The sequence below is a fragment of the Chanos chanos genome, chromosome 4 (genome assembly GCF_902362185.1).
Source record: "Chanos chanos chromosome 4, fChaCha1.1, whole genome shotgun sequence".
NCBI lineage: Eukaryota > Metazoa > Chordata > Actinopteri > Gonorynchiformes > Chanidae > Chanos > Chanos chanos.
Window position 1 is genome coordinate 14,143,584 of NC_044498.1, and position 16,935 is coordinate 14,160,518.

A 16,935-nucleotide genomic window follows, 5' to 3' on the forward strand; every position below is an offset into this window, starting at 1 on the left:
GGGGGGGGGGGAGGGGTGAGTAGGAAAGGGAGAGAGGGGGGAGAGAGACAAAGTAAATGCAGCTAAACTGGAAATGTTTTCCTAAGCTTTTGTCCCAAACTTGCTTGGAAAACATGGCCTCGGGCCTTTGCCAAATTATTCATGTGCCGCTCGACTTGAAACAAAAGCTTCAAAGCCTTGGAACATGAAATCTAGGCTGAGGTATTCAGTGCAAATGACATACTTCATACTTCAGCATGAAAGGGCAGACAAACTGTAAACAGAAAAGGAAAAAAATTGGTGCAATCCTTAACAATTTTTTTTCTTTGATTCAGAAAATAAAATCCAGTAAAATACCACTTATGATGATCATTTCTTGACTGCTCAACAATGCACAAAAGAATAATAATATAAGAATGCTTCTGCAGTCTTTGAAATCAGCAGCAAATGGGTGATTAGAGAAAGTAAGTCAGAAAGAGAGAGAGAGAGAGAGACAAAAAAAAGAACAGAGATACCTCGCAGCATTCACTCACATGCCATGAATGAATTTCATATTGAAACATAAACATGATTTTTTACTGCGGTTAAGTCAAACACATGTCCGTTTGAAATCGTCTCTCTTTGGTCACTGTTCGCACAGTGTCCTCTGCACTCCGCAACATGGCTGCCATTGCCGTTGCTGGAACACTGTTTACATTTTCCCCTCTTGTAAAAACAAGTCTGGAGATCTGGAAACAGCTTCCCCTGTGTGCTCAGAGGCCCAAAGGCTCTGCTCAGACTTCCACCAGCAGGCCCCCTTCCAGACAGCTCCCCTTCCCTCCTCCCCCTCTCTTGTTTCATAGGCTGGGCCCTGTGACTATGGGAAAACTCAGCTAAAGCTTCGACCCACCCAGATAATCCCCCACAGACACGTCTCCAGAGGCCTGCAAGTCACTGCAGGAAAGTGACGGAGTGTGAAACTAATCCTGCTTACACAGTTTCAGGAGCCATTCTCCATGACAAGCGAGGCCTCCTATTCAGCACAATCCTATCGCTTCCTATGTCACATGCACTACGGAGTGCTATGTTACACCGCAAACGCACAATATATTAGCTTTTGCTTTGTTTTAGGAAAAGAAATGTGACCCACACAAAGCCAGAAGGATACAAAAAAAAAAAAAAGGCAAAACACTGTAATTCACTTTCATTTCTTTTACAAGTATTTTTATAATAATATTTAGCAGAAATTAAAAACCGGCGCCTTTAGGCTACGGGATGGTGCCAAATAACGAAGTAAAGGGGATGAGAAGAGAGGCATGGGGCTGACGGAGCGTGGCCCTACGCGGGACTCAGACACAGGAAAATCGGGAGCGTGGGAGGAGGAGGCAGAAAAATGCACACACGTCGTTCATTACACATCCACAGCAACAATGTGAAACCAGCACTCCCACTATAATGACTTCACCACAGATATGGGTAAAAAACCCTAGGTGAGACACACACCGCAGGTTAACCACCTCCTTGCCAGTGTCTGTTACCCGCAGACTACACCGCAGCCACTGTAGATCCGTTAGAGAAGTGGATAACTCTGATGGAAGGAGGAGAGAAGTCCATCAAAAACAAAACATGTGACATAGCCACTTATTATAAATTAGACACTAAAATTTAGATATGTGATGAATAGTCAGTTAAACTCCTTAAATATTACAGGTCGCCGAAAGCTTTTAAAAATAAATTGTAACTGCGTTTGATCTACAAACAGCATTTAACTGAAAATGAAAATGTAAAGTATCGCAATAAACTGTCATTCGTTACCCACAGTTCTCTGGTATTTAGAGCGGGTGCATGTGTCTATTAGAAATGCTGATGGCCTGATTTGTAAAGTGTGTTAAATTTTCGAGCCAAGTTACAACAGCTCCTGGCCCAAGCGTTCATTAGCATACTTAAAACTAACGAACATAAGAACAAGAAACAATCTATCGAATCCTTTTTTTTTTTTTTTTTGTTACAAGAACCTGAGAATTGTAGTTCAACAGTCTCCTGCTATTTCGCAAGAATAGAGAAAAAAAAAATCTACCATCATATTTATGATGCAATGCCACCTATTACATTTCCACCACCCGAGAACAAACAGTTGATGTGATTTTAAAAGCATAATTGGTATGCTGTAACGTGACTGTCATGTGATCAATGGTTGTCTCTTTTAAAGGCTTTAATCAGGGCCAGGCAGAGGCTGCACGCAGGGCATCAATCCCTGGCCATCTGCAGCTCGGGCACACTCTGCCAACACAGGTCCTGTAGATGTGCCTGGCAGCGTTGGCATAATGGCAGACCATGGCAGGGAGACAGTGTCCTGGTCCAGACAGGTGCAACTGAACAGAGTCTGCCTTCCCAGAGCTCCGACAACTGCCACTTTACGCAACCCCGGGGCCCACTACATTGTCCAAGAGATGATGCATATGCCATTAACACAACAATAGCGCTGGTTTCTTAAAAACAAGTCGAGAGGTGATTTTTTTTATTATTCCTTCAAAACAATAGCAATGTAACGAAGAGGACAGCAGTGATGTTGCTTTTCAGGTTTATCGACGTTAATTTGCAAAAGCATGCATTCGCAACCTGCAAATAATAGACTAAAAATCAAGTAGTTTGATTTTCAAAAAGAAAAAAAAATCATTGTCATTCTCGCACAGTGAGTAAGTACCGTTTGTCTTGTCTACAACTCACTCTGTGAAAATTCAGTTGTTACTTTCTATTACTATTGAAAAGGACTGTAGTCTGTATGAGTGGTGGACTTAGTGAACCTGGTGCAGCAGCTACCCCTACTGAAAGGAGAGTGGCCATGTTCCCCTGTTCATTTCTGTCACTGAGGTCTTTACCGTGCAGGAGTACAAATGAACAACTAAGCACTCCTTTTCTTCACATATATGCGTTCAGTGTTTTCAACACTTTCATTTTCTCACTCCTACTCACTCCTCTTTCACAGAACAAATGTCATGGCATGAATAAGTGCTGGGATTTTGCTCATCGGTGTAAACTCTGCTCTCTCTCTCTCTCTCTCTGCTTCACCTTCCATGACCCGTCTGATGAAACTGTGATTTGAGCCCTGAGTCTACTGAGAGGGATATACTGTTTACTGACCGTGAAAACCACCACTGCTCAGCTCTGGGCCAAGTGCTGGAACACAGCAGCCTGATGGACTCCCCAGGCCAACAAACTACACCAACACATGAGCCCTGAGCGTGCTCTCTCTCTCTCTCTCTCTCTCTCTCTCTCTCTCTCTCTCTCTCTCTCTCTCTCTCATCTGTCTGTCTCTCTCAGTACTCCCTTTACTCTCCCTCTTTCCTACAGCTCATCTCATTCACACAGAAAAATAAAAAAAACCTCCTTCTTCTCCGGTTCGCCTCCTGATGCAGATTGTGAGCCACCCACACAATGCCATTCCAGGTTCCACTACGTGTTCCTCCTTGAAAACACATTGGATGACATCATTTTTGGAATGGAGACGGGCAGTTCTGGGTTCATGGAAAATACAGGTTTTGCCTGCCATAACGGCTTTGCTGGACGTTCCTGGGCAGCAGCTCAAACTGTGGTGTATTTTATTCCAGTCGTAAGAGGGGATTTTTTTGGTTCCTGTCTCCTGGCAGTGTCTGTGCTAAGATACGCCTGCCAAAGTTCACAAAAACAGCTGCAACTTTGGAAAAAAAGAAAAATAATAATTATACTTACACCACTGTTTGTCCCAAAAAAGGGATGGGGTGAGGTTGGTGGAGGTTACAGGGTAGGTGGAGTATCCCTCCCACTGAACCCCTTTCATAAAATTACCACTCCAGCCACATCCATGGCCTGCTGTCATATGTGTGTCAGGCACTTGTTTGAGTTTACTCTTGTGTAAACATTCTTCTTATGGTGCTAAAAGACCTGTCTGGATTCGTAATAGACAGAGAATTGAGTGTGAATAGACTTAAAGTAAACTGTCTTTGCAGCCACTCTAAAGCAGCACTTTAAGTATCCCCTAAGGTACTCATATTCTCGATCAGTCAAACTCAGTTGGGTTAGGGCTACGCTGAGGGCCCGTAACCATGGAAACTAAGCACCATAGCATAGACAGACCCTGCAGAAAATAGAAAAGTGAAAGAAGATTGCATCATCTTTATAGAGGCTCAGAGAGTGCACCAGGTTACAGTAAATGTGCTGACTCAGACCCCGCTGAGAATACTAACAGTCACAAAGCTCGGTTTCCTGCACTCTGAGCAATTCTTTGAGATGGAACCCAGCCAGTGACTCAGAATATAATAATACAGCAAAATGATAGGGTAAGTGGAACATAAAGACTTTCAGGGACATAAAGTAGAGCGTTTTACTTACTATACGTTATTGTCAAATACAGTTTTTCAGACTAATGAAGACCCAATGGATGCATTCCAGTGAAGTAAATCATTTACTTTCTGCTTTAATTCTTACAGTTCCACTAAGATGAAAAAAAAAATAATGGTGATTTTTACAGAATATTGAATAATGTAGGACACGATGTCACTATGAGCATAAATCCTTTTATTCATATGTTAGCGGGGGCATTTGTAGACTTCTGGAACAAATCAGAATTGTGTTCATGGGATTGCCCAAGGGCCAATGACAGTGATTTCCAGGAACAATCCAGTAATACCTCACCGTCTCTCCATTTGTTCCCATGACTGAAATCTCAGGACAGATGTCCTGAGGGAGAGCCTTTGTGGACAGCCCCAGCTGTGTGTTGTTAAGCTATGATGAGAGTGACTATGGCACAGATAATCCATCCTCAGTGCAAACTGTACTCACTGAAATATGTACACATAGGCAGAGGTCACATGCACAAACACGGACAGATGCATTTGTAAGCTCATTCATAAGCAAACACAGTCACAGACAGAAATGAACTTACAACATAAACACTTCCCTCAGCTCACTGGAGGATGTCCAAACTGTACACACCCTCATGACCTGCATGTGGTTAATAAAGACGTCTGAATAATCAGTCATCCATTCCTTTGATAACTGTAACCACAACAGCTGCCTATACCGCTTCAAGGCTGAGAACAGACTGGTATCTATCTGATTCACAGTCCTCGTTGCAACACTGTCAATAAGAGGTACAAGAATCACAATGTAATCCGTGCTGCTGCAACTGGTTTGTGCAGTTGCTGCAACTGCGCACCAGCCAGTGTGAATTACTTTTAATCATAGGTTAGTGATTTCACTTCATATAGCTGTCCATCTGTTCAAAGTACTCTAATGTACTCTAATACTAGTGTACCATTTGTAGTTTTTACCAAGGAATACACAGGAACGTGACTACTGCACACTGGAAATTCACTTACAAATTCATTTGACTGTGTCTTGAATCAAAATTGTTTAATACTCAGTATGCCCTTTTAACTGATTTTGGGGAAGGAACCAGTTTTACGTTCTCTCCTGAGGAAACATTTGCTCTCTGTGTCGAGGCCCAAGATATTTCAAAATTGTGTGTTGTTACTGCCATCTAGTGCGTGTTGCTGGTCTTCGTCGCTTTTTTTCCAAACAGGCAATACTGATGGACAGCTCACCTATCATGTCAGAATGAAGAGGGTCCTTCAAATGTACAGACAACTTCCACTGACGTGAGTGAGGGTCATGTACCAAATGAACACAACGTTCTCCCTCCAGGTCTCTAGTTATTAAATACTAAATAGCTGGTAGAAGTCATGATGGGTAGTAAAACGAGCGCGATTGCGGCTGGGGTTGGGGCAGCGCTTTTTATTGGTTACTGTATTTACTTCGACAGGAAAAGAAGGAGTGACCCTAACTTCAAAAACAAGCTACGAGAACGTGAGTGTTGACCTGCTCAACCTGTCTCTGACATAGAGACCGAATGGTACCTACATCAAATTTCCTACTCACGGCCGTTCTCGTTGAACCTTTCAACGAGGTATGGGAATTTGTTGTAATAACATGACCGCTTGTTAAAACAGAAGAGACTAGCAGAAGTATATAGATCTACTTGCAAAACAACTGGCCTAGCTCACTAGCTAACGTTACGGGCAGGACAGCGGTCGTTCTCTGTTATAAGGTGGTCGTTTTGCTTTGTTTTGCCGTCTTGCTTTAGGTATTCATATATTCGTTGCGCGTATTATTTTGGGCTGCCCATCGAACCTTTGTAAGCAAATAGCTAGCTAGTAGAAATTCATTGGTGTGTTATGTTTATCATGTTAGTGCTAGCACACATCTAATCGATGGTCACTGAACCTGCTCGCATTTCGTGTATTATTTTTGGCTTTCTGATATGTGATATATGGAATATGATATATGTCTAACCGAGGTTTCTGGTGTATGTGTAGGGTTGTTTACATTTTGATTTATATGAATTCATACCCCAGTTGTGCTGCGTGATATGAATGCTGCTCAGATGATTACCTATGTTAACTACCATTTTCATTCACTTCTTTGCTGCTAGTCGTGTCATTTAGACTAGTTATCTTCAGGTTTGTTTACACATCTCGAATGCAGTTGACGTTACTTCGAAAGTTCTATGACCAGACACCGCTGAGTAGAGCATATGCTGTTTGTCAGGTTTTTTTTTTTTTTAAATCAGAGGATGTGTTTGTTTTACAGGGAGGAGAAAGCAGAAGGCAGCACAGGAGAAAGCAGGATTATCAAGGGTAAGGTTCGGCAGTACCTTCATTAGTACTGAAACTAGGTCGTTTGGTTTGTCATTGTCCATATGTTGCTGGTACTTATCCACTTTACCCTAATTCAGAATGCGTAAATATCATGTCATACCGCCAAAATATTTTAAGGCAAGAAACTGATACATGACAGGAGAATTCAGCACTACTGGGACAAATTATCTCCCCAGAAATACAATAATTTTTACGTAGCATGAGATTTAGATATTGAACACTGGCTATGCTCTTTGTAAATAACTGTGTGTGTGTTTGTATTTTCATGTGTTCATATGAAGCTTCCAGATCTAAAGGATGCAGAAGCAGTACAGAAATTCTTCCTTGAGGAGATTCAGCTTGGGGAAGAACTATTGGCTCAGGGTGAGAGGGTGTCTTTTTATGATATTGTCAAATATGTAAATCTGTCCCCATAATAGGAAGCCAAAAGGCGATGAAATATTTTTAAAGGCAGAGGTACATGTCAATGTTTATAATGCTCCCAACATTCTCTTTGCATGCTTTGTCAATCTCTTTGTTATTGACATAATTAAATCCATCAAGAGCTATCAGAGGACTGTATTTTTAATGGTGACTTAAATTACCAATGTGCACCTTCTCCCAGGAGACTATGAGAAAGGGGTGGACCATCTGACCAATGCCATCGCTGTGTGTGGTCAGCCCCAGCAGTTACTGCAGGTTTTGCAGCAGACTCTCCCTCCACCCGTGTTCCAGATGCTCCTTACCAAACTGCCCACCATCAGCCAGGTGACAACCTCTTAAGTACAGTGGAGACTCGATAGTTTTCAGATACATTACAGATTTGTCAGTACTAACATCATCATTATATATCATGCCCAGTGTTTCAGGCTGGATATGTACATGTGGTGGATCATGTGTGAAGTGGTGAAATGTGTTAGTTTGTGGTCTCTGCGCCCACTGTTGATAAACGCAAGTTCACATTGTCAACAGTTTTATTGGCCAGTTCATGTTTATATGACGTCTATCTCCAGAACTAAAATGCATCTCTCTCTCTCTCTCCCTCCCCTCCGCAGCGCATCATCAATGCACAGAGTGCAAATGACGATGATATTGAGTAAGGAGTCTCATGCAACGGTTCATACTTCTTTGGATTTTGTGACTCTCCTCCAAGGAATCACCCATATCCTGAGCTGCGTGTTTATTTTTCACAGAAGAACCATGTTTCTGTGTCTAGTTCCGTAGTTTGTTTTTATTGACAATCCATCTGACCTCTGCCCTTGGATTGTTTTAAACTGGTTTGTTAGAACTGTCTTAAATCACAAAATGAAGGTTGTGAACTAGCAAAGCCCTGACAGCATTACAGACAAATTTGTCCATAGAAAGTGTTTGCAGTTGTTTTCTTATGTTTGTCCAGTTGCACAAAGAAAAAGACCTCCCTTTTCAATGAACTTATGTCCTATTGTTTATTAAAAAATGCACAGTGAATTATCACAAACTATAACAAACTCCGTAAATATGCAATAGGTGATTGTTATTGGCAATCACAATCATTACCTGCCATAAAACAAACACAGGATGTTTACATGACTGTTTCCACGCCAGTACTTTATCGGGGATTACATTACATTACTTTTGGGTTAAGACAAAATGTCAATAGAAAATTAACTTAAGTTATTTAATGGCTGGTATGGTGTCTTTCTGTGATGTCTGATGTGAATACAATTGAAGGAGACTGAATTTTACTCACTCGTGGTAAATTTGTAGGAGAAAGTGTCCTCTTTTTTTATTATTCACAATAAAGAGGGAGTAAGCTGTGACGTGTACTGAGAGTCTTGGATTCTGTTTGTGACACCAGTTTTACATACCGCCTGAGCTGAATTTGAAAATTACAGCCAGGCTACCAACAGTAATTTAACCTGGCTAATACCTGGTTAACAACAATGGAGCAGGCGGTGCCTGTGAACCGCCATGTCAATGGTGGACAGTCTTGTGTTTCTTCTGTTTAAATTTCTTTTTCAGTCCTTTTCCTCTTTTGGCAGTAGCGTCAGCCATCTCGCCCTTAAACGAAGATGACCGCTGAGCTTTGCTCGGGTTTTTCCAGAAGGGCTTTCCTGGAGGTCCCCGTTTAGGCTGGCCTTTACAGCCCCCCCTTTTTAGTCCCTTCTCCCTCCGGCTGCTTTTTGCATCTTTTCCCTGAGCAGCTTTCCCTCCTGGACCTTTACCGTGGCCTTTGTCATGTTTGACCTTCTCCTTCTTCACGGACCTTTTCACTCTTATTTTCCTATCAAGCAGTGTGGAGCCATTCATCTTCAGAGCAAGCATTACGGCGTCAGGACTCTAGAAAATCAAAAAGTAAAACAATGATGCTTGTAATTCACCGGGGGTGGGGGCTTTCTGTGAAGAATTAAAAGATCTGCTGCACTTTTAAAGTTAGTTTCTGTTACATTCTGAATATAAGATTCTTCAGGACTTCATTCTGAAAACACTGAGACATCTACTACAACACAAAACATTTATAAACAGTATGTGCTCACCTCAAACAGAATGTAACCAAAGCCCTTTCCCATACCACTGTCTTTATCCCTCACTAAACGCACTGCCTCCACCGTGCCACACTCTTCAAAGTGCTGTCGAAATGGAAGCTCCGTTATATCTGGAGGAAGAATCAGTATTACAACCAACCGCTGCAAAATACAACTTGTACTAAGAAAACACAGATCAATTTTCATCATCAGTGACAGTGAGAAGCTGCAACGCTGTACTTACCATATGGCAAGTTGCCTACAAATATGGACCTCTTATGATCGTGCTGGAAAAAAAAAAAATTCTTGACTTGGCATATCGTGTCCGCAACACATATGGAAAAATGCAATAAATCTTCCTTATCAAGAAGATGATATGATGCAGTGATCACTTACTGTTTGATTTTGGGAGACTCTGTCAACTCGGATATGAAAATCTCTCTCAATCTCATGCCCATTCCTAAACAAAAAAATTAAGTCTTTTTATTAAAATGTAGAGATTTTCATGATGCAAAAATGATACTGTATTTCATGATCCCTATCTAAAGGATGCAATACATCACTTTTTCAATGCATTTGCTGCTCCTTCCGCCTCTTTGAAGACGATATAAGCGTTGATGTTTTGCTTTTTAGGATGAACTTTGCGTCTGTGAGTGGAGCACAAAGATATTCAGAATTTCAACAGCTTTGTGATGTGATAAGAAAAACGCATTTGATTTTGAATTGTTACAATACTGATCTATGAACAGAGAAAAAGGTGAGGGGAACCAGTTCCCACAGCAGATCAACAAGATGCATGATGCTTACTGAATAGCAGCTAATTTGCGTGACATTGAGGGATCTTCCCGAACCTAGACAGAAAAAAATGTCTCAGTCAGTAACAAAGCAGACAATTTAGAGTCTGTAGTATTAGAAGAAACATCATACACAATACTTACTACTGAGCGAAATCGGATAGACTCAATGGTCCCATGTTCCTTGAAGATCATCTTCAGAGCCTGAGAATGAAAACAATGAGAACTTTAAATTGAGTTTTTCATAATTAATACGACAGAGAAAGTGGTATTTGTTCACATTTTCAAATTCACAAAGAGGCAAGCTCTAGAAGAGTCTAAGACCTTTTTGCTACAGCTGGCTGGCAAGTTGCCAACAAACACAGTCCTTTTCATCTTTATTCTTTCTTCCGCCATGTCTGCAGCAGTTTTGCGCCTTTTGGTCTGTTGCTGCATTGTCATTGTATCTTCATCCTCTGTTTCTGTGGCTTTCCGTTTTGTTTTCTTCGGATTCCTTGTGAAATCCTCTTCATCTGCATTCTGTAAGGCACTTTCCCTGTAAATGAAGATCAAATGAGAAGCAAAGGGACAATATAATAATAGTCACCATGCTACAGAGTGTTTCCAAAAGTGTATAGAAATAGTATCATAACCTAGAGTCCAGATTTTATCCCTGTTATGATTGACTGGTGGGAGATGGAATGCTGTGCTTGCTTTTTTTTTTTTGTCAGAAAAATGAGTAACAACCTGTCCTGTACTTTAAGTTCTGCCGCTGACTTTTCCTTTTTCGTCCTCTTTTGTTCTTTAACTTCTTCATTGAGTCTTCCTTGAACAGGCTTGTTTACTGTATCTGTAGTCTTCTTCTGAGGCTGTAAGAAAAAAAAGGTTTACGTTTTTTTCATGTTTGTGTGGACTAGGTTTTTTGGTCTTTTCATAGAATCTTGTTAAAATTCCTACATTTCAACTCAACATGACAAAAGCGGACGTACTTTTGGTGCAGGAACAAAAACCAGAGTGTTCTTTGACGCTTCAGTAGAGAACAAAGATGATAGTGAAGTGGCTTCTGTGGACTGCTTCTTTGGGAACAAGCTGCCGGACAGCTGTCCTATCACATAATCTTCACACTCTCCAGTTGCATCTTTGTCCTCCCTAAGATACGAATGGTCATAAATTACAACAAGTAAATCAACTGAAAGTCAATAAGCGCTTCAGGCAACAAATACACGTCTTGTAACTGCATCGAGTGGCCATACAAAATGAACGCAACCAACCTTTTCTCAGCTTGTCTCTTCATGGTGAAATTAGTTAGAACGGTCCTTAGTCGAGAACAAGTACTTAATAATCTGCCGTGATTATTTTGTCAGCATACAAAAAAGTCAAGCTACAGAGCACAAAGTGTCGTCATTAGAAGTAAAGAAATCGTGAGCTTCAATACTACTTTCTCGGTATCAAAACATGCTTGTTCCACCATGGCATCACGTTTAAGACTGTCCAACCTTTAGTGGTTCGTGTGGAAACTGACAATGTGAGCCACGACTTCTCGTCTGTCTTGAAACAATCTAATTCACGAATGGCATTGGTACTTGCTATTTTTTCCTTCAAAACCTATGAAATCTAATGAATAAAATAAGATACTTCGATCTTATTCTTATTGTTCGGTGCATAAGCAAAAAACAATATTTGAAAACAGTTCCTGGGTTTGCAGTGTTTCAACGGACGAAATGGTTCGGAGCACAGTGATGCTACTTCCTGTTAGTGTTTCAGAGGGGAATGATCAGCAGGCTGCCAGCCGCTTTAGGACTTACTGAGAACAATACAGGTTTTAGGTGACAGGTGAGATATTTTGATGTGCTATATACCTGACACTTTTCGTCAGTTTTGCTGTGTCTGTATACGTCTTGAGAATGGCTATACTACCACTGCGTTTCAATGCAGCAAACTTCACACAAGGCAATAACAAGTAACTGTCATATAATAACCTTAGACAGCTCGTAACCACATATCAATAACTATGAAAATAAGGATGACCCTGTATCGCTTTAGTTGAGTGCGGAGGGACCTGTATTTCATTCATATTACTAACATTATTCCCATCACCAGTGTTGGTGAGCTGCCTCTGCTTAAGATATTTGCCTAACTTACCACTAAACCAGCTGCCTCTTCAGGATCAAACATCAGCTGAGAATCAGAGATCTGGAGCAACCCGTAATGGTCCCAGAGGACACACTTGGCAGACGTATAGTCTGTGATGGAGAGCGTGGCACTGTGCGATATGTTGGAACAGTTCCTCCAACTGCGGGTATGCTTGAGTCTGTTGTATTATGTCCTTTATAAAATGTATCTCTTTTGCCGAAGTTATCCACACCTAAGTATAAAATGTAAGTCTTACGTGAGTAAGATATTTATCAGATAGTCCGTTGGATGTCTTAAGGTTGTTGAAATCGGTTCTTTAACCAGTTATAATTAATATTTTCATGAAGGTTTGTGGCTCGGCATAGAATGGGACAATCCAGAGCGAGGCAAACATGATGGAACCCATGAAGGGGTCTGCTATTTCACATGCAGGTAGTTACTGACAAACATGCATTTTATTATAGTTAGATCACTGATAATGAGAGGGTGATAGTCATTCATTTTGTCAAGTAGATTTATATATAGTGGTGTACTGTGTTAGTATTGAGACTGTGTGTGACTGTGGTATCTGCTTCAGCTTAGTTTTGTCTGTCATAGACATCCCACTGGAGGTTCCTTTGTAAGGCCCAAGAAAGTCAGCTTTGGAGTAGACTACGTTACCGCTCTGAGACAGCGCTATGAAACAGAGCTTGATCAAATTATTGGAGAGGAGGTGAAAATCTCCACCAAAACCGTGGAACTGGTGGGGTTTGAAGCCGTATCACAAAAACAGAGGTAAGGGTAGACAGTTACTCGTATTTCTGTGCAATAGAGTGATATGACCAGTCATAAAGTACATGACAATAAAATAACACTAACCCATGTAATATTGTGAATGATGCTTATCAAAATGTGTTTGGCTCACAAAACATGATGACATTATATGTGATGCATGTCTGCAGCAAAGTTTTTACAGTTGTTAAACTTAAAGGAGTTGTCACACTCAGAAAGTACATACACCAGGTCTTTGATTCTCACCTTAGAATGGAGAGTATAATGACAAACTTTTACCATTTTCCTTCTTCAGATGTAGTCCTTCCATGGTATGAAACAATCCAGATCTTTATTGAAAAGTCTTTCTTTGATTTTTTAGGACCAGTCAGCACACTTGACCGTGACCGTGTACTGAAACTGCATTTACCAAAGATGAGTTTTCATTTTTCTCAGGGTGGAGAACCTTACAGAAGTGGCTCTAAGGAGATGTGATGTTTCTGGCCCTGGCCCTGAAAAAGAAATCAGAAAGACCACGCCTTGTATCCTCTTGGGAGATTTTTTTTTTTTCCCTCCTCAAATAGATTTTCTGAGCGGTTTTAGAGATTGTGCTCAAATGTTCTTTAACACTTATCTTTCAGATGTGGTTTCTCTAGATCTTTCTAGTAATCTCTTGAACTCCTGGGAAACAGTTGCAGCTATTACAGAGCAGCTTGAGGCTCTGGAAGAGCTTCAGCTGAGGTAAGCATCCATCCATCTATCCATCCATCCATCCATCCATCCATCTATCCATACACCCATCTGTTTGCTCAGTCAGTGCCAACACCAGCATGACTAAGCTCTTCACTCCAAAGGGCTTATGTTGATGTATTTTATCAGTTGTTTTTTTGTTTGTTTGTTTGTTTTTTGTAAAGAATAACTGCATAAATTTCTGTCAAATTCTGAAGACCATGGTTATCTACTATTTTAAAATACGTTGCTCTGTGAATGTCTTAACTGTCTTGGTCGTCTCTGACTGTGATTATGCACAGTGCTTCTCTTTTGGTGTTTTACTATAATAAAGATGTCTGTTCTCTCTGTGCAGTTACAACAGACTGCAGCTGTCCTCTGATCCCCTCAGTCTGAAACATGCTTTCTGCAGACTCAGGGTCCTGTCACTCAAGAACTGCGACGTTACTTGGCCTCAGGTGACTAACCACACACATACATACACACACACACATACAGAATAATCCTTAGACTTAAAGACACTAGCTGTTACCAAAACTGCAAACCATAACACTTCAATCCAATCATACAGAAACATAAAAAATCCATAAAACATTATTCCCTGATGTTTTTGTGTCTTTGCGCAGCTGCTAGAGTGTGCCCCCATTTGGCCACAGCTGGAAGAACTCTATGTATCCAGTAACAACATCACTGAATTAAAGCAGTAAGTTACATGCTCATGTGTCTGGGATGGATTAAATACATTTTCCTTTGCTTCCTCTTTGCAAAGTTACAACATATTTTTTTTCCTAATCTCCCACTAGACCAATAGGTGTTTTACAGAATTTGACAGTTCTGGATCTGTCAAACAACTCTTTGGTACAAGAGAGTGTTTCACAAATCTCAAACCTACCCAGGTATGGAAAAAATGCATTTGTGATAGTCCATGTCTACTGCTGATCTGCGTGTGTGGCTAGGCGCTCAGGTTATTGTTTGACTGAATGTTTGAAAAAACAGGTTGGAGAAGCTTAATCTGTCCAGCTCAGGACTATCTGTCATTTGCTTCAATGACGTGTCATCAGGTAACAGTTTTTTGCACGGCTGAAATTTCGAGATTGATCTAAAACAATCTTTACTACATATCTTGTTATCACACAGATGTTCATATGAATGTTTAATATTCATGAATATTTAGATTGAGCTAATTGATGAATTCATGATCAAATATTGTTAACATATTCCAGGTAACAAAACAGCCATGTTCTCTTCACTGAAGAATCTCATGCTTGATGACAATAAAATTGCTGAGGTAAGACCCTCTAGAAGCGGAAAACGTTGATCTTTCAGTGTTTGAGATTACTCAGATTTTGTGTAACAGAATTGTCAGTGTTTTGATTATCTGACCTGCTTTCCCCTCCTGAATACACATCTACACACCCTCACCTGCTGATGCCTGGCTGGAGCACAGTGGTGGGTAGTAAACGAGATGGAGAAACTGAGGGCTCTTGTGCAGCTCTCATGTCGGAGAAATCCACTGATCGACAGGGAGAGAAACCATGAGACAGCCCGCCAACTCCTCATAGCACGACTTAGCCAGCTAGAAGTCCTCGACATGCGAGAGGTACTTAAGTGTGTGTGTGCTTGTGTGTGTGTGTGTGTATGTGTGTGTGTGTGTGTGTGTGTGTGACAAACTCTCATAAAAGGTTTGGTTAGCTGTCTCTTATCCTTTTCTAGGTCTTTCTAAGTGGAATTTACTCTACAATATGTGATTGAATAACTTAGATCTCTTAAAAATAGTCTGATCAGATTTTATTGGGGAAGTGAGGGAGTGTGTGCTTTGGTATCATTTTTCATACGTCAATATGAGATTTCTGGCTCCTTGTACTGCTGAAGATGTTGTATGCAGCCCCCACTTGATTCTCTGCGGTTGCCTAGTGACAGTGGTAAATCTGGTAACCCATAGGTTCTGGCAGAGGAGAGACGAGGGGCGGAGCTAGACTACATTAGAATGTTTGGGACAGAGTGGCTGCAGGCAGGAGGGAATGCTGACCCAGCAAAGAACCATTCCAGTGATGAGTTCACCTCTCAACATCCTCGCTACCAGTCCCTTATCAAAAGTAAATAAGAACATCTCCCATCTTCAGTCTCTCATTCATTCTGTGCACTGTTGGTTTATAACATGGGAGTGTGTTTCCCTAGACCTGTTCTAGGCTTTTTATATTCAGCAGTCATTATTAAGTTATTGATTAAATGATTGTTTTGCATTGATTTGTCAGAGTATGGTGCCCCTGAGGAAGGAGAGCTTCAAAAACAGAAACCGTTTGCGCTGAAGAATCAGTTATTAAGTAAGTGGTCCTAGCCAACTGCACAAAGGTCATTCCATGAAAATACCTGTTACAGGAGGAAATTATAAACATAACCTAGTAGCATGGTGTCTCTTGACCTCCTATATCTAATGACATCTGATAGAAAGAAAATAAAAACTTAAGGAGATAGCTTCTTTTTGACCCACAAGCCACATCAGTATTTCTGAATTTATTCTGTTTCTCTGATTCATCCATCAGCTATCAAGTTTGTTTGTCCAGAGGAAACAGACAGGAAACCAATAGAGAAAAAGCTCCCAGGTGAGTAGCCCATACAATCACATATACATGGCTGAACTGATCGTGTAATTAAATTGTTGTTGGTTGTGATTAGACATGATATGATAATGTCACGGATGTTCAGCAGTGCTGTTTCTCACTTTTTTTTTATGATTCTCAGGCTCTATGATTGTTCAGAAAGTGAAAGGCCTGTTGTTCAGATTGCTGAAGATCCCAGGAGCAGACCTGCGACTCACCTACTCCAGCTCAAAGGTAAAAGCCAAAGAATGTTAGGATTAAGATTAAAGGAACTACATAAACCCTAAGCCAGCTTTTCAGAGATAGCGCTGTTCAATGTAATGATTTTCTGTCTCTCTCTGATATCCTGTCTGTCTCTCTTTCTCTCTCCATTCTACATCTTTCAGATGGAAGGCAAAGAGATCGATATCGATAATGACCTGAAGCCGTTACAGTTCTATTCCATCGAGAATGGAGACACGATTCTGGTCCGCTGGTCCTGAAGAAACTCTAATGCCATTATTTTATTTCCTCAGGATGCATGCACTTTACAAACATCAAAACGCTGATTATTAAGTACAGCTCTGTGAGAATGACAAAGCTCCACACTTCACACATAGCAGCAAGTTTTGTAACATTTCACGTCAGTTGCTAATTGTAATAAAACATCCAATCTGTTCCTCTCACTCTTTTCTATTCTGATTCATTTTTTCACAATGTGCACTGATTTGAATTTGATTTGTCCATAACAAACCAAATGGACAAAGCTGTGTCAGAATATCACATTGCCCCTGTAGAGCAGATGAACAGACAAGAGCAGATTTTTACATGCTTC

General features: G+C 40.8%; 3 protein-coding genes across 3 annotated transcripts; 2 read left to right on the plus strand and 1 right to left on the minus strand.

The window, feature by feature from the left end:
* The first annotated feature begins 5,622 nt into the window (after positions 1-5,622).
* Positions 5,623-8,431, plus strand: tomm20b (translocase of outer mitochondrial membrane 20b). The gene is made up of 5 exons (XM_030771362.1): positions 5,623-5,802; positions 6,586-6,632; positions 6,935-7,016; positions 7,258-7,400; positions 7,688-8,431. Exons 1-5 carry the CDS (start codon positions 5,679-5,681, stop codon positions 7,730-7,732), a joined length of 441 nt encoding a protein of 146 aa, XP_030627222.1. The 5' UTR covers positions 5,623-5,678; the 3' UTR covers positions 7,733-8,431.
* rbm34 (RNA binding motif protein 34) lies at positions 8,429-11,365 on the minus strand. The gene is made up of 11 exons (XM_030771361.1): positions 11,181-11,365; positions 10,899-11,058; positions 10,657-10,778; positions 10,255-10,465; positions 10,075-10,134; positions 9,944-9,987; positions 9,700-9,783; positions 9,533-9,596; positions 9,381-9,423; positions 9,149-9,267; positions 8,429-8,951 (listed from the first exon to the last, which is right to left on the minus strand). The coding sequence occupies exons 1-11, from the start codon at positions 11,201-11,203 to the stop codon at positions 8,586-8,588; spliced, it is 1,296 nt and encodes a 431-aa protein (XP_030627221.1). The 5' UTR covers positions 11,204-11,365; the 3' UTR covers positions 8,429-8,585.
* Positions 11,366-12,089: 724 nt separating this feature from the next.
* tbce (tubulin folding cofactor E) lies at positions 12,090-16,734 on the plus strand. The gene is made up of 16 exons (XM_030771359.1): positions 12,090-12,208; positions 12,390-12,474; positions 12,640-12,816; positions 13,249-13,334; positions 13,434-13,533; positions 13,877-13,979; positions 14,148-14,224; positions 14,325-14,417; positions 14,518-14,582; positions 14,745-14,809; positions 14,969-15,121; positions 15,464-15,617; positions 15,777-15,845; positions 16,065-16,124; positions 16,264-16,355; positions 16,508-16,734. Exons 1-16 carry the CDS (start codon positions 12,118-12,120, stop codon positions 16,601-16,603), a joined length of 1,566 nt encoding a protein of 521 aa, XP_030627219.1. The 5' UTR covers positions 12,090-12,117; the 3' UTR covers positions 16,604-16,734.
* Positions 16,735-16,935: the final 201 nt, after the last annotated feature.

Excerpts from the sequence above, each read along its gene's own strand:
- tomm20b (XM_030771362.1), top strand. The coding sequence starts at position 5,679 with ATGATGGGTAGTAAAACGAGCGCGATTGCGGCTGGGGTTGGGGCAGCG. Across the intron at positions 6,633-6,934 it reads AGAAAGCAGGATTATCAAGG|CTTCCAGATCTAAAGGATGC; the intron begins GTAAGGTTCGGC and ends GTTCATATGAAG. Across the intron at positions 7,017-7,257 it reads GGAAGAACTATTGGCTCAGG|GAGACTATGAGAAAGGGGTG; the intron begins GTGAGAGGGTGT and ends ACCTTCTCCCAG.
- rbm34 (XM_030771361.1), bottom strand. The coding sequence starts at position 11,203 with ATGAAGAGACAAGCTGAGAAAAG. Across the intron at positions 9,597-9,699 it reads GCAGCAAATGCATTGAAAAA|GAATGGGCATGAGATTGAGA; the intron begins GTGATGTATTGC and ends TTTTTTGTTTAG. Across the intron at positions 9,424-9,532 it reads GAGTCTCCCAAAATCAAACA|CACGATCATAAGAGGTCCAT; the intron begins GTAAGTGATCAC and ends TTTTTTTTCCAG.
- tbce (XM_030771359.1), top strand. The coding sequence starts at position 12,118 with ATGGTCCCAGAGGACACACTTGGCAGACGTATAGTCTGTGATGGAGAG. Across the intron at positions 12,475-12,639 it reads GTCTGCTATTTCACATGCAG|ACATCCCACTGGAGGTTCCT; the intron begins GTAGTTACTGAC and ends TGTCTGTCATAG. Across the intron at positions 16,125-16,263 it reads AATAGAGAAAAAGCTCCCAG|GCTCTATGATTGTTCAGAAA; the intron begins GTGAGTAGCCCA and ends TATGATTCTCAG.